This window comes from Blennius ocellaris (genome assembly GCF_963422515.1).
Source record: "Blennius ocellaris genome assembly, chromosome: 12".
Classification (NCBI taxonomy): domain Eukaryota; kingdom Metazoa; phylum Chordata; class Actinopteri; order Blenniiformes; family Blenniidae; genus Blennius; species Blennius ocellaris.
In genome coordinates, this window is record NC_137661.1 from 19,261,028 (window position 1) to 19,278,748 (window position 17,721).

General features: G+C 39.3%; 1 protein-coding gene across 1 annotated transcript; it reads right to left on the minus strand.

The window, feature by feature from the left end:
• Positions 1–2,841: 2,841 nt before the first annotated feature.
• tm6sf2b (transmembrane 6 superfamily member 2b) lies at positions 2,842–16,342 on the minus strand (the record flags this gene model as incomplete). The annotated part of the gene is made up of 10 exons (XM_080506741.1): positions 2,842–3,078; positions 3,759–3,878; positions 5,669–5,761; positions 6,434–6,535; positions 8,268–8,392; positions 8,888–8,970; positions 9,529–9,632; positions 9,884–9,981; positions 14,267–14,370; positions 16,263–16,342. The coding sequence occupies 10 exons, from the start codon at positions 16,340–16,342 to the stop codon at positions 2,842–2,844; spliced, it is 1,146 nt and encodes a 381-aa protein (XP_080362867.1).
• Positions 16,343–17,721: the final 1,379 nt, after the last annotated feature.

The window sequence follows — 17,721 nt, forward strand, 5'->3', positions numbered from 1 at the left end:
ATTTTAGCGCAATTGAGAACATGTATGTGGGTATATGTCCCAAGACATGACAGACTTTTTTTTTTTTAATGATAACTGGTTTCTCATATTTTCCAAAACAACTAACCAAGAAAGCAGAGCCAGTTTTTGCTTCCCTAATAAATGGAAAAATACTTAAAACCACTCAAACCAGTGCTATTGTCAAATATCTGTTGAAATTTTACCAAAGGGGTGTTACTAAAAGTTAGAAATTTTGAACTGCCTGTGTGAGTGGCCCCAGAAGACAGGATATTTTTCGGGAGATGTTCCTCTTTGTACATACATTTTGGACTTAACGTAAATTAGAATAAAACTATTAAATAAGCTACAGCCATGATTCTCAAACTGTGATACTCGCATACCACCACTGGTATGTGAGCTCCTTCAAGTTGCAGGTGGGGACAAATCTGAACTATGTGTTTAAAATAAAAATTTGTTGAAAATATATGAAATTATCAAAACAGTACAAAGCTTCGAATGACAAACTATTTCACATCCAATTTATATTTAAACAATGAGTCCAGAGCTAACTATCCACTGAATCTCCACTACTGTATGCTCAGATAACACATGTGTATACTGTTCCATACAGTATTCTGTATGTGATTTAATAATTGATATTTTAATTTTAAAACATTAATAAAACTATTTGAAAAAAATGGATTTGTCAATTATGCCAGTTTGACTCTCAGTGCATGACTCCAGTTCAGCCTCAGAGTTCAACCGAACTTCAAAATGTATGTGTTTATTCTGTCTTCTGGCAACGAAGCTTTACTCACTATAAGAGCGAATAAAGATTTATACCACCTTTTATAAAGAAAAAAAATCATCTGAGGTGTAGACACATAGACATATGGGAGGAAATAGCTCATTATTCACCCACAGAAAATTTTCATCCATTTGATTGAACCAGTGTGATCTTTCACCCACACAAACTGCTAGAATATATTTCAGAGACAGGAGCAGATACAGTAAACACCAACAACACATTATACATCTTCTTCTATAACCTGACTGATGCACAAGCAATATTCTGATTTGCCCGTTGCAAACAGGACTACCAGTAAGGCGCCTACTAAAACATATAATAAATATCTGCAAATAATTATCTATTAATTATCCTTTTGATCTGGAAAAAAAACTATCCCAGATAAAGAATTTAATGATGAATATTAGTAATTAGTAAAACATTGATCTTAATAAAAGTTCATTCTTCTTTTATAGGCATGTTTTTGGTCTTTTACTCAAAATGTTTTCTGAAGCTTATGATCAACAACATTAAAGAGTGTCTCATGCTCCTGTGTCAGCAGACTGAGCTATGACTTCAAGAGGGTACAGAGTATTTATTTTTACAACTCAAGTTCAGCCCCTCGAATAAAAGTGCCTTCAAATGTCATCTGGAACGGTCAGTTAATTCCCGGAGAAGCACGGTGAATATTTAACTCCCCACCTCCTCTGGCACCTTAAATCCCATCCAAGAGGGGCTTAAGATGGAGCTGTGCTGGGAATTCCATGACATGTACCGAACTCCATGAAGGCCACTTTGGCAGCAGAGCAAGAGAGATGATGATCATCGTGTTTGAACATACCCACTCGGTCCTGAGCGGACGCTGAATCAGCCAGGCACATGAAATCCCCTGTGTGGTCCGTGATATGTCTGGCTTTTCCATGAAACTTCATCAGTAAACAAACTGACTGAAGAGGCTGCATATTGTCAAAGTCAATATTTTATAACTATATCAGAGGAAAATGCAACCCACTCTTCCACTCAGCCAGCAGCCAATAAAGGCTGGAGCAATAAAGGAGCTTGGCTGATGTAAATGGAGTGCAGGATGCAGCATTATTGTTGGCCAATCTTTTTTTTTTTTTTTTTTTTAATGAAATGTAAACTGTCATGTTTACTGTTTAATTAACTAGACAACTACATATTTTATAGACAGGACATGATGCCTATAATCTGTAGCTTTGGGCAGACTTATACAGCTTTATTGTTAAACTATCCAATAATTCCTTCTTATTTCTGCCTCAACACACACACACACACACACACACACACACACACACACACACACACACACACACACACACACACACACACACACACACACACACACACACACACACACACACACAGCCACATTACAATTTGTAAATTTGTTGTGCCACTGACCGGGTGGCACTGAGGTAGTTTTAGTGCCGATACAAAGTTTTATGTCCAATTTCTAATTTCATTTCATGCTCCATGTATTTGTTTACTTCACCAAAGAAAAAGGTGCTACTCCACTTTCACAGTTTCAACAAGGTCAGTCTAATGACATTGAGCCGTTGGATTTGTCTGATTTAATCATGGATGTGAGTCCTCAGTCACTGTCACAGGACAAAGTCCAAACTGAGTCACGCTCATTTTGCTTTTGTTTGAACACAAGGGCGCAGCAAAGTCATATAAAAGGTGAAGAGAACCCGGTCTTCACTAATGATCTATTATAAAATACCTATGATGATGGTTTGAGTGTCAGTTTGAAGTTTTTTGACTTTGTCCACTATAATAAATGAATTGCTTGCAAAAGAGGAAAAAGCCGTGCTTGTCTCGAAGTTCTCAGGTATAAAGGGACTACATCTAAACTTGTTCTTATGATTCTGCTTGTATAGCCAAAAACACAATCACACATGTGTATGACACACAACTTTAAGAAACCAAACAAATGATTACTCCAAAGAGGTTGAGCAAAGCAATGTTGTATTTTGGCATTTTGAAATAAAACAGCTCCTCATGAATCATCAAATAATTAATTATCTCCAACAGCCAGAGAAGATTAAGAAACATCATTTGTCTTTATAAAGGGTATCTTTCTCTTCACTGTTTGGCAATCCTGTCTGCCCAGGAAAGTAGGAGACTTTCAAGAAGAAATAGGGGTTGCTGCGAACCCGCATGGCCACCAGGATGGGAGTGGCTGCATAGAGCAAGTTTGCTGCCAACACCGACCAGAAAACGTCTGTTGGGATACGAAACGGAGCCGTGGTGCGAGAGTGGAGAGACCCTCCGAGATGGGTCCACTGGCACTGCGGAGAGACAAAGAGCAAAAATTATTTTTGACTTCATTACTGTGAATAAATGCTGCATAGATCATTTGCACTTCCACTAATGGCAGGTCATTTTACACCCCAGTGTTTCCATCCACAAACTTTCTAGAAGAATAACTTGTGAGGTTACTCTGAGCCTTTTTTTTTGTCATAGTTATTAGGCTGCTAAGATATAAAGAAAAAAATGGTCTTAACAGGGATGATAAATTACTTCACAGGAGATGTACACACTTAAAGAGGTGGCTATTTAGGAGACGGAGAGGGGGTGTGGTCTGCAACCTCTCATATGCTGTACAACGAGACTTTAATCAAGGAGTTCCTCTCCTTGCCGTTCCAATCGCTCTGCTAGATCAATAGAGAAAGCACCACCAGCTTGTTTATTACAGAGAATATGCTTCAAAGGATAAATGTGGTGCAGGTCATTATTAACCGGATGAAAGCTCACTGCAACGAGTTAATTGCAGTGACACAAGTCGGAGATCTTTTTACTTAAAACGCTGATGAAAACTTTAATCAATCAGAGGCAGTAATTATTGCAGTACCTCAATGCGGCGCTACAAATCTTCAGAGCGACTCACTTCTGTATGCCACAGCTGTAGTCCGAACTATGTATTCAGAGCCAGTTTCACTTTATTGACTGTTTGTATTTGAGGTGTTACCTGGATCATGGCTCCTGCAAAGAACATCGTCCAATCTGACATCCACGTGCACCCAGGCCTGAGCAGACCATAAACAAACGCACCCAGCAAGGGAAGTCCATAAAATAAAAAGTGCAGCATCTGAAAATAAATGAAGACATATTATTAGTTCACATTAATATTACTAATTTTGCGTCATGTTAAACTGAAAATGTTATTTTTCCATGTTTTTCTCTTTCCCCACATAAAAAGAAAAAAAAAAACTTTCTATCCTGGACTTTTGGCCCTAATCCATTCTGTGTTGAGTGTGTAATGGGCGGATCTACCATTCACATCAAATAGGTTAGTTGCGGGTCGATAATTCAGATTATATTCCAGTGTGTGTTTTTTGGATCTAAAGCAGTCATGAAGTGCCAAAGAGGGCTGAAAGACCTCTCCATCACTGTCAGTCGATGTTGTTGTTGAGCCCTGAACAACACTCTAGAAGACAATTAATACACTACATGCTCTCTCTCTCTCTCTCTCCTCTGGCACACACTAAGCTTCACCTACTCAAGCTGAATACTGAAGAGGGCTGCTTTAATCCTCAAATTACAAACACACAGATGCCTTTTTAACATGCTTCATTAAAGAAGCACCACTGGAATGGGAGAAATACCTGAAAATGACCTTATCGGTTCAAATATAACCATAATTAGCTGATGTAAACTCTTTAATTTTATACTGAATTGAACAATTTGACTTTGTCTATTTGACTGATGTAAGAGTAAGAATTTCCCCCTTTAGGGAAATATCACAAAATCGAATGTAAAATGAGGAATGGCAAATGGAAACACCTTTTGCACCTCAGTATTCTGCCGCTTTCCAGCTCTGCAGTTTCTAAAACACAAATTTGCACTCTCAGCACAAATTGCAACTTTCACACAAGGGTCATTACGAAGACTGTCTTGACCTTCAACTTAAAATATTTGGAGCATGAAAGCCATATTCGCACTTTATAAAAGCCTCAAATTATACAAGCGAGCCGTTTCTTTTTATTCTCAGTCTGAGGGCCACAGGAATCTTAATGAGTTGTGGTCAGGGCTTGAAAGTCAATCATATATGTCCTTCAGTCTTTATTTGAAATGTTGTTTTAGTGCTGCCATGGCAATCTGGTACATATCAGTCCTTATCAACACACGCAAATGCAAAAAATAAATATTGCACATGTTTGCACGCACACACACACACACACACACACACACACACACACGCACACACACACACACACACACACACACACACACACACACACACACACACACACACACACACACACACCAATATGCAAACATTACCCAACTAAGACATACTTGTACATGCTGCACACAGCCTCCTCTCACCCAGTGGGATCCTGATGTGGGGGCTTTGGGCGACGGATTAGCTTATCAAGTTCTCAGCATGTGGTTTTTTTTCTGTCTGATCAATGACTCACAATTGTGGCTGGACCACAGCCCCGACAAGGTCTTTGGATAACCTATTGACAAAATCGTCTACACTGAACAAAAAAGGACAAACGCCACTGCAGTGCGGGGTCAGAGGAAGAGCATAAAAAGAACCCACTCCCATTCACACTAATAATCTGTTATCAATTTTAAACAAATGAAAGAGAGAGAGAGACTAAGATGCTCTGGCCTCCGGGCCCCCTCATTGTAGCTGTAATGATGAAAATAGCTCTGAAATTGGCCGTAAGCTCAAAGCGTGGAGGAGATAAGGGCAAGCTTCCAGCATACTCAAAGTGATATCCATGAAAGCCAAAGTCCATCGGGTGGCTTGTTATTTAAAATAGGATGGAGAGGAGCTTTCAGGTGCTTCAACAGCATCAGCCGCAAAGGCTGAGTATTAGGAATGAATGAGGGGAAAGGGGGGGGGGGGGGGGAGAACACACTCACCATGACTCTAGGGAAGCCCACAGGATCCTTCAGGTAGGGTTCATAGTGTTTCAGATATATGGCGCAAGCTTCTAGTGGAGAGTCCAGAGCCACCTACAGAGAGTGTGCAAACATAACGAGTATGACGAGCAAAATAGTGAAAGTACACATAACAGCGCATCAAAATACCTCTGCAAATTGACATGTAACTGAACATCTCTCTGCTCTTGACCTTGCGGTAAAACAAAAAAAAGAGATGCACCTGATTTTAAATATTATATATAGTGATTACAGCAAATCCCTGACATTTTTTACAGGCATTATTTAACCTGTTTGGGAAATATATTTATTTTTCTTTGTTGGTGAGTATTGCATTATAAAACACACTGTCTCTGCATTACTAATAAAGCTGACTTGAATCTATTTGCTTTCTTGTCTTTTACCGTAAAGACATAATCATATTGAGCTTGCAGCAATATGATATTCCTTATCAATTAATGATTTTTTTAGTTATTTCAAGTTGACATCTATGGTATAGTATAGTAATTACATTGGCATTCATATGCATATTCTGTGGCCCTCTACATTAATGAGAGATGAAGGAAAACACATCTACCATTCCCGCATGGCTTGATTAGCTATTGCTCCACCAATTAATGTAACATGACATGTGAATTCTTTTCCAAAGACGACAATGCATAACCCCAACTGGGAGGCTTTTGGAATTACCATTGTAGACCTAATGGAACTTGGTCTTTTACATACTCTTGAATATGGTGTACTTACCAACCCTCTGAGGATGGTGAAGGCCATGGCAGCTAACAGGAGCAGCACCAAGACCAAATCCATGGGGCGCCAGATCAGCTTCATACTCTGAGCCTGCTGTGCCTGTGGAGCGGAATTACCATAATATACACATATTCATACTCCATAGTGTTCTCCCACAAGCATGAGGTTTCATTACACACTCAGGCTCAGAGTGGTACAAGGGAATATGTAAGTACAGCTCCAAATTGCTCAGTCCTTTACAACTGCATAAAACTATATTTAAGGCAATTTGGTTAAACTGGAAACACAATTATATATTTGTAATATTGCCTGACAACTTCAGATAATATGCTCAGATCCTTTTTTCTGTCTGACCTTCAGTTCCTGAGGGACATCTCTGTTTTATTAGGAGCTGAATAATCTGTTATGTTCACACACTAGTTTCTAACTCTTTCTGCTGATAAAACTTATTTTGCTGAGAAAGGGGAAATTGCATCCAAAACTACAGAGCTGGTTTAACCCTGACCTTTACAAGTTCAGGTGAGAAAACCCAAACAGTGAACACAAGAGTGATTCTTTGGGTGGAAATGTCTATTTAAGACCACTAATTCATTAGCCATGGTTGAGAAAAGGGTTTGTGCCAAGGAGCTAGTGCAGGGGTCGGCAACCCGCGGCTCCAGAGCCACATGCGGCTCTTTCGTCACCTCCACTGCGGCTCCTTGAGCCTCTGTCCCACTGCAGTTCATCCCGGAGCGGGACGTAAGGAGGCCAAGCGCACCCAGAGCGCAGTCCCGCTACAAAGAGTGGAGTAAAATGTGGGCGGGTCGTGAACGACGCAGCAATGCAACGTCATTACGCAACAATAATGGCATGAAGAATGTAGAATTGCGGCTGCAGGTCATGACAGCGGCTCAACTGGTATCTGAAGCTGGGAGCTTCCTGTACCTTTCACAGAAAAACTGCTGTGCTGCAGAGCGCCGACGATTCCAGGAGGGTTCATTGCGGACTTGTTGAGAGTGACGACAAATTATAGTGAATTACACAACAACTAAAGGACATTGAAAGCCACACCACTCACTCATGGTTCTAAAAATCCCAGATCTCCCACATATATCTTCCATTTCAATAATGTGTCGTAATAAAGGAGCCGATAGCTGCAATGCGTTACGGGAGTTACTGTTTGTCGTGTTTTAAATGTAATTATTGGGGGTTTTGTTAGGTTTGTAGTGTTGGTAATAATTGTGTTGTGTTGTGTTTTTGTTGTTTAGTTCATGTAGTTTAGTTTATTAGTTGTAAGTTGGCAACCAGCAGTGAAGAAGGTTTTGTGTATAGGCTCCTCCTGGCATGGTCCGCCTGTCAGAGTGTCAAAATAAAATGTGTGCAGCTCTCTGGGTGTTGTGTTCAGTGGGAAACAGGACTAAATGGCTCTTTGAGCATTAAAGGTTGCTGAACCCTGAGCTAGTGCAACAACCAAGTTACACCATCAGCTCCATTGCTGGCTTCATCTCCGACATAAGTAATGTGTATCAAGTTCACCAAAATGTCACAAATTGGAACTGTATTATCAACTTCATAAAATGAGTTATGCAATTCCATAAAATGAGTGGCTTTACATCTACAGTCCTGCAAATACCCAAGTTGGAGAGCTGATAATGTATAGTTTGAATGAACACCACAACCAAATCTAACACTATAACCATGATATTGTGGCTGATTGTTTGATTGTGTGACTATTAGTTATTTGTATTTAATAAAAACACTATATTCTGAACAAAATAACCGAGCAAGTGCTGCCATCCATGAAAGTTTCCATATTTATATCAAGGTCCTCTGATTTATGTGCTGCACTCACATTGTATCCACCGATAAGTGGTCTGTCCTTGGGCCGAGTGAATAGTGAGATGGCTCCCCATACCGGCATGAGAAGAAAGAGAAAATTGAGCCAGAAGGCAGGACGTATCTCCGATCCATATTTACCTGCCGCAACAAAAGACATTTTCAACAGCCTGTACTCCACCATTCAAAGACGCTCTATAAACATGTAACTCAGTTGTTAAACTTCCTATTGACACTGCGAGGTAACAGCTGACACACACACACACACACACACACACACACACACACACACACACACACACACACACACACACACACACACACACACACACACACACACACACACACACACACACACACACACACACACACACCACATCAGAGAGATAACACATTGCCTGGAGATGAGTTTGATCCTGTGACACTTATGTATGCAGTTTGAAATGCCAAGAAAACAGATGCTTTAAGTCTGTTCCCTGCTTTGTTCCCTGGGTTGTGAAAAGCAGACGTGGCGTGCCTTGTGTTTTGTTGGCAGGCCGAACTGTGACACTGATGGTACACGGCGGGGCAGATGTTCACTTGATTAAAGCCTGTCATCGTGGGACCCATGGAAATGGGATTGAAGATGAGTCTCACCTGCCACTATCCCACAAATAAACACACTCATGTTGGCACACAGAGAGCCAGCCCAGACCAGGCCCAGCGAGCGGTAGGCTTTCCTTAAGAGAGAAATCAAGAAAAGATCATGTCATGCACGGACTGTAAAGTATATTCGGGAGACTTGAAAGCCATTTTGGTTCATAAATTAAATATTATTCCAAAAATGTTTTCCAAATATATACATTATACAAAATCCTGTACAGTATCTCTAGTAGTAAAAGGCAGCTATTGTTTAAAAGAGGATTTAATTTCCATAAATAGCTCTGGTCCCAACTCTTGAACTCACTGACTGCTTTGTCAGTCATTCTAGAGGAGGCTCTCTTTCATACACACAACTTAATTTAAGCCATTGTGTGGTTTTAATGTGACTATTGCAAAGATCTCAAGGGTGCAACTTTACATTTGTTTAACTATTTTTCCTTCAAGAAACATTCAAAAACAAAGTTATAAGGCTTGTGAAGCTGTTTACCCACCGGTCACAGTTTTTCATGCTGCTACATTCAGACTGAATACATACAACTTTCACATTGTCCTTCACTGCTGATCAGTGAGCTTGGAAGTGAGGTAATAAGAGAAATTAGTATAATGTGACTTGAACTAACTTCACTCCCACCAACCTGTCTGTGATTTTGCTGATCATCATCAGATACATGACAAAGTGCACTATTCCATCCCAGTAACACATCATTATGGCATATGCTGTACCCAAGTAGGGCTCCCCCTACAAACACAGAAAATATATGAGTATACATTATACATATGACAGATTATTTGCTTAATCTGGATACTTCTGATTTTGTTTTTGTTCGTCCAGTGAGTTTATCCATAGCAATATTTTACAAAATGTTGGATGAGCTAGAACCTACTTTTCTCCCCCCAAATTGAGTCAATATTCAACATTTGAATAGGTAGGTCTACTAATTCATAGTTCACTCATCAGAGGTTCAGATGCAAGAATAAAAAAAAACCTACTGTCTTCTGGTAGAACTCCATATAGCCAGAAATGAGGCCATCGTACTCCAAGGCACTTGTCAGGTCAATGACACAAGTGAAGCAAAATTCTGCAAAAACTTTAAGAAAGAAAGAAAGAAAAAAAGGAAGGAAGGAAGAAAGAAAGAAAGAAAGAAAGAATGAACAATCAGAATACACGTGGTCTTCTCACTTTTGACACATCAGTCCTGTCAAAAGTTGTTTTCTTTCACATCAGAAGACAAAAAACAAACGTATGTCACAGTTTTGTCATCTTTAAACAAACATCATTCAGAAAACACAAAATGTTTGAAAGTTTTCCATCTGTTGTGGTAATAATCTGCCTTTGAAAGCTGAACACAAGCTTCAACGTCAGTCAAATTGGACTGACTGTTGATGTGTCTGATGCAATTTCATCAATTTCAATATAGACAGATATATGCTCACACCTTCGTGAAAATTTGCACATGCATAAGAAATAATGAACCTTTTAAAATGTTATGGTCATTGCTCAAGTGTCCAGCAAAATGGCTCCATAGAGCCCTCTACATTGTGTTCGCATTTGTAACGTTGACTATGAGCAACTCATCTAGCACGTTCCACCTATGTCCGAGAAATTTGGTAGATATATACAGCACGTTGAGCCGCACAAACATGTCTTTGACAACCATACTCTAAACCCAACAGGAAGTCCGCCATGCCTGAGATGTGTGAAACACAATAGGGGTAAGTCCTAGAAGAGCCTGGTAAATATTGAGGATAGTGACCTGTAAACCTGTGTTGGGACACTTATATAAATGAAGTGATGTGTTCTGTTACTCAATTGCATTTCTCCAATTGTCTGTTGATATGGCTTGGATGTTGGTCACATGGTCTGATTTTTAAACATTGTTCCACAATTAAATGTAAAAATGCTTTGGGCCTATGTGGGTCAGTGTGTCACAATGTGCATTGGTAAACATTTACAATATACAATGTATGATTTCTTCAGTATCTTGTTGTAACTATTTCATTTGTTACCCTGATTACTCATATTGTCCACCGCCTTATTTGTCCTCGGTTTTATGAACTGGCCCCACTTCTAAATTAATTGAATAGCCCTGCGCCACAGCATGAAAGCAAAACAAAAAGGCCTTTCAACCTATCAGCCTTTTCCACAACCTTTTTATTCACTATTTTAAGTTGAATTTTTTTTCCCCTTAGCTGGCAAGTCATTGATTTATGGGACAGCGTGGGGAGAAAATTAAGTCTCAAGCAGAGCGATAGACTGGAGGCATACTTAAATCAAGCCCATGGTGAATAGCCCTCTCCTGTCTCCAGGTTAAGAGCCTAGCAAAGCAGAAAGGATGAGTCCACAAGGCAGAATTTAGATGAGGAGCTACACAAACACATAAAACCTGATCAAAATGGTTACGGCGCTGTTACATACTCTTTTAACTATGGTCCACTGCCCGCAAGCTCTTTGGGGGAGGGGGGGGGGGGGTAAAAATGCAAAGGCAGAAAAGTGAGACCTACATTTTAAAAATATCAGATGCAGTGTGTCTCATTTTAATTTGAATACAGACTGTGCAACCACGTAACAGACGTGTACACGTAGCTTGACTTCCAGAGGTCCATATTTCTCTAGGTACCTGAATAGCAACAAAAATTGACTGTATTTTTGATGTTTATTACATGCTGTGTGATTGTGGATGCCACTGACTGCCCAACATAACACAGAAATGGCCCGTCCACTTCACCTAACAAGCATTGCTGTGCAGTAACAACCAACTTCAGTTGAGCTAAGCTGCTTTTGGTGCCGATGGTGATTTGCAAAGTTTATAATTCTGGACTCAATATATTGGTCTATAGTGATTAATTCAACTATCAAGTATACATAACTAATTCATAATGGCAGCCTCTTTAGGTGTGTAAACAACATGGGGTAGTTGACATTTTATAAATAGCTACAACTGAACCAACCAAACATGCAAAAAGCTGTATAATGGCTTGTGTGTCTTTGGGTTTTGAACTAAAAAAAAAAAAAAAAAAAAGTCTAAATCTCAGCAGCTATCGTTAATAATAGCATTTGCATCATATACATAATGCAAATTCTAGTAAAGGAATATTTCATTTAAGCAAATATTTGAATGTATTCACTACATTTTTAATAAATGTTTCAATTCAGGAATTTCATTTCAAATCAATGTGGGTAAGGTTACTGAACATAAGCCCTTTAGCTTTTCTTTTTTGTCTTTTAGTTTGGCAAATAAAAAGTAACAAGTTACTTGATAATGTAACTGACTTTTAATTGCAAATTAGAACAGTTAGTAGGGTTAGAATGTGCTCCATATTCTGGATGTCGGATGATGTCTTGAATGAAATTGATTTATGAATGATCATATAGTGCCATATATGACATACTGTGTTGAGGTTTGGAGAGATGCATACAGAACACATATAGACCCCATCAATACACTCCAGAAAGGAGTTACAAATAGTAACATTACAAATAGTAATTCAGGTGAAAAAAGTCTTCCCACCAGTATTACATTCTTTTTTAATTAAGAGAAAATAATTATAATTTAAGGGGATTGGGTATCTTTGAAAGAGGTGGTGTGAGAACTGATATTAAATATAGATGTGTTTCATTTCTGGGAGTCATATGGAATGGACGTAGTGACAACTTACAATTTTTGTAAATCTCGGTTGTGCTTCAATAAAACATTGCAATGTGAAATAATTAATGGTTACAATGAAAAAGGACTGAAATTTTAAATAATTAAGAACAATAACAGAATACGTTTTAGTTTTTCTCTTCTTTTGTATTACTACTGCTATGTTTTTTTTTTCTGTTTCTTTTTTCACTGGTGTCCTGGTCAACCTTTTGGATTTTTAAGGTATATGCAAAAGGCTTCAGCCTATACCCATTTGAGCTACAAAAATTCTTAACAAAAACATGTTTTTGTTTTTCTTTAAAGTGCGTGTGGACTTTTAAGATGTATAAACTGAATGCCCAACTGTATAACAAATGTATAACCATGAAAAGGACCAAATATAATCAACATCAGTTTGTGATTCTGATATTTTTCTTAAGCCTCCAGAAAAGGCCTTGCAGGCCCTGACTGCCCAATGCTGATAAATACACAAACGTCACACGTGCAGACGGGGCTGTGGTTGGAGACTTTGGTGTCCTGAGTCACTGTTAAATGACACTCTGTGTCTGTGCACCCATATGGAAGCACTATACTGCTGCCGTAACCTGCTTGTCCATGACAATTCATTGATTCAAGCCCTCATGTCGCATCAACGCTTTCCTCTTGAAATCAGTTTTAAAAGGGAATGGCTGTTTGAGATTGTGAGATGATTTAAAGCCTTGTCAATGTAGGATGTTATTACAAAGATCCTTGTCTTGTGACACAGGTGTCCTCATGAAGATATCAAGGCTCAAACAGATGGAGCGCGCCCTCGCTATTTGCCCTTAACACCGTTTTTCACACAGATTCACATTTTGCATGGACGTACGTTGGACACACACACACACACATGCATAGGGTTTGTCTGTCTTGTGCATCTCTGTAATCCTCGGAACCACCACTTTTATCTCTTGACATCTAACAGGTGAGATAGTGCGGGGATTACTGCTCTGTATCATTGAGAGGAGCCTGCTGCAACCTTGCCCCTCATTGTTGTGGTTCTCGTACACAACACTAGCATCGCCCTGAGCGCTAACTGTCGCTATATCACCTCGTTTCTGTCCTACTGGCATCAGCTACTGACATCTGTTTGCAGGGGAAACCCTTGGCCAGAAACAGAGCAAAGTTTGACCGATGGCTACACACAACCCCAGGCCGAAGTAACTCATTCCAGAAAAGCTTAATTATAATTGTATGAAAGTCGCACAAGCTGCAGCAGGCCATATCTCCTATGTAAAAACAGAAGTCTTTAACTTGTTTGGTCTCAATTAGTTGTCAAATCTATAAAAAAAAAAAAAATAAGAGAGAAAGAAAACACTATATTGGAGCAATGAGTGATGCAAAGTTCTGTATTTGCATTTTTTAATGGCTTTGCCAATTAGAGAGTCAGCCTCAAAAGAGTAACGAAAGGTTAAGTAAGTGCAAATACCTTGTAGGTCCTCGGGCTGCTGAAGTCTGGGTCAGTCATGCCTTAGAAAAATCTAGTTAAGCTTTGCTCTAAGCCTGATCAGTCTAAGCAGCTTTAAGCATATCAGTGGAAATCACATTGAATACAATTTATGTTTTCCCTCTGACGCTGCAGTGTAAGGTCTGGAAATCCTGATGCGGGGAGTTAAATTCAGCTCGAGAACAAAACATAGTGGGCATTAACCTCTTATAGTCTTTGTATTTGCAAGTGAATTGGGAAATACAACATAGTTGCGTTGATTACCAAAGAACAAGAGGTCTTTAGGAGGGTTGCCACGAGTGATGAGGAAGTAGAACAGAAACACCACCACCAGCACGGCAACGCCAATTTCCAGAATCACATAAGGCCTGTGAGGACAGAGAAATATAGTTGTTATTCAAGAAAATAACATTTTTGATGTTTTCAAAAAGACTGCCGACAATCTGCACTCTTGCTTCTCAGTCTCTCGCAGATTTTCCGCTCCGTTCCCTTTACTAATTACTGCCCCCCATGGAAGCTGTGCCATTCATGTTCACACTGCTAAATTACTAAATGATGATGAATGGGAGGACAGAGAGAATGAGAATCACACAACACCCATGCTTGGCACCCGGAGAAATAGTACAGAGGTGTGAAGAAAATAATCTGTTGAATGGACGTGTTACATCCTGAAGGAGCGATGGGTATTCTGGTGCGGTCGAGTGTGTGCCTGAAGACTTGTGGTTTGAGGCTGTAATGTCACACTGAACTTGATCTCCTAACTACAATAAAGTACAAGTTTGGCTGCATGTCCCCCCCCCCCCCCAAAAAAAAACCCCTCTCATTAATATTTCGACGAAAGAACTGTTTACTCATGGCATTTGGAAAAATAAATCATGGACTTTGTGGCGAGTAAAACTGGCACAGAGCTGAATTTATGACTCAAAATGTAATGATTTTATTGTTGAGGCGTTGGATCGAATACAGTGCTTTCTTAGCAATATGCAACAGTTAATTTAGGTTTTTTTTGTAATGTCAGATACAGTTTCTGAATGATGAAAACACACTGTATTGTTTATATTCAGAGTATTCCACCACAAATGTTTACATTTCCAACTAAAGAAGAGTGATAACACACTTTTGTAGTATAGTATGTGTAAAGATATAACAGGATAAAGGCACAGATTTGCAAAGCTTTAATCAATCAAAGGCAGAAGAGTGGGAGGCAGCAGGCTAAGGCCGTGTTGGTTCAGCATTGCCCTCCATGTTTACTGGTCAAAGGTACCAATGCCTCACACTCGGAGAGATTAATGTGTCCAAGGTATCTCCTCGTAAACAACATTACATCCTCGGAAAACTCACAATGCGCTTTCACACAAGGAAAACAAATGCTGTGAGAGCAAAGGCAAGCTCCCTTGCTACCTCTCCAATTCAACAGCGCGGGAAGATTTATGCACACAATACTGTTTGTTTGCAGAGTGGAAGAGCACAAGGCATATTGTATGTCAAGAGCAATTCATCAAACTCTACTGTGCAGTCTGTATTGATTGTCAATGTCCACACACTTAGAAGAAAAAAAAGAGAGAGAGAGAAATATTCGCAGAGGAGGCGTATAAAAGTCTGCTGGAAATGAGAAATAACTCATGTGAGGGACAATGGAAACAGGTCCTTGTTGTTTTGTTTTGTTTTGTTTTGTTTTGTTTTGTTTTGTTTTGTTTTGTTTTGTTTTGTTTTTAGCCTAATGTGAGAATCGGTTTACATGCACCCTGGCACCTGTTTGTAATACCTAGAAGTCAGTATACTCAGACGAAAAAAAATCCATATTATAATCATATCCAATATAAAAATCAGATTATACAAATATAAATCCTCCTCAAATTGATGATGGCTCTTTTTCTAATCGTCCATCCAAAAGAGGGAAAACATGGAGGAAAGAAATTGATTTAATTCTTGTAACATCAGCTCTGTTCAACACTGTGCAGGTTTTTATAAGATATGATACTCTTCGTTTTAAGCTTAGAGAGTCCTCTAGTGGTAATAAACGTACGCTGTTTGCTATCTTTCAACAGGGGCACGAGATTTCAAACGACTGATTGTATTTTGTCAAGACTTTGTCAAGATAATGACATATATTCCGAGTTTACAACATAATTGTTTCAAATCTATAACGATGAGTTCACATTCATATGTGACAGCTTTTTCAAAAGCAGACATTCAAAGGATTAAAAGGGTGGACATTTTTTTGACTAAACGCCCTGACTCAATAAGAAATCATACTTACTCTTGAAACTCGGGGATGGTGTTCATGGCATAAAGCACCCCAAGCGCCGAAAATGAAAATAGAAAGACGATCGTCTCCATTTCTTCAAAAACTGCTGTCGTCCCTTCTCTGCAGAATCTGAAAATCAGAAACCAGTTATATTAGAGAGGGGGGGAAGAACCAAGTCGAATCAAACCATAAGCACAATTGACACAAACATAAAAGGTAAGCAATATAATGATCATTAAACTATATGCCAATGGAAATAAAGTGGAAAAAGAGTCAGAGCAGGCTCCTACCGTCTGGCTACCCTTTCTGAGGATTAATCAAATTACAGCTAGCCTTGAGCAGACACGGCCTTTACTGGGAGAATAATGAAGTGGTAACAAAGGAGCTTTTGGGAAAAACAGTTACGCAATTAGGGTTTGTCAGAGATTTACATAAGTCGCATTAGAGAATAGGCCATAATTCCATTTCGATTCGCACCGCACTTTCAAGATATACTGATTGCATGTCGCAATTAATGCTGCATTTTATGAAATAAGTGCATTGTGTGCTGGGGCAGGGGGTAAACAAAGGGCAACATTTGTCAGTGCTGTGGGCTGAATGATGTATTCGTCATATACACAGACTTTGCTTTCCTTTGCAGCCTGGGGATATGAACCCTTTGTGATAAAATTTGTGAAAATTTCCCCATGTAACAAAATAAATTTGCAAGTCTGTTAACCCTAAACAGTATTTCTATTTAGGAGGGTTACCTCCAGACCCTGAAACTTCAACATTTGAGAATTTTGAAACGTCATATAACTGCATATTATACACGCTTGATTCAAGCTTCTTTGATGTACGGAGGCTCAATAAATCTCAATTAATCGCAGCAAAAAATGAGAAAATTGCATAAGATTTGTCTCAGAATGTGAATCTCCCAGAATCCAGAAATGAATGTGTGACCTACAGAGAGAATGGGATTTATTTCAGACCTGCTTTCTCCGCTAATGATCGGACTTGCGCAAGTGAGGAAAATCCTCATTGTGCCCCTGTTTGCACATGTGGGAACTCATGGCCCTGGATTTAAGGAAAATAGATTGACTCACACTTTACCTGACATTTGCAGGGAAATTCCAGTAGGGTTCGCTAGACACCCAAAAATACAGCATCAACATGGGGCCATAGCAGACAGTTGTATATGACAAAAAGATTATTTTATCAAAAATGTATGCATTATTGGCATCACTGCACACAGTTAATAATTAATACTTCACACGATTCTGATGCTTTGCGTGTGAACGAGGTGTGTGTGAATGTGCTGACACTAATGTATTGCTGAGCACTATTGCCTCATTGCAAAAAAAATGTAGCGATCAAAACCTGTCTATATTTTTACTCTGATGTTTAATTTGCAAATTCTATGTGAGCCTGTGTGGGTTTCTTGATACGCTCGAGCTTCCCTCGACAGTTTAACCGAGGGAAGCATATTAGG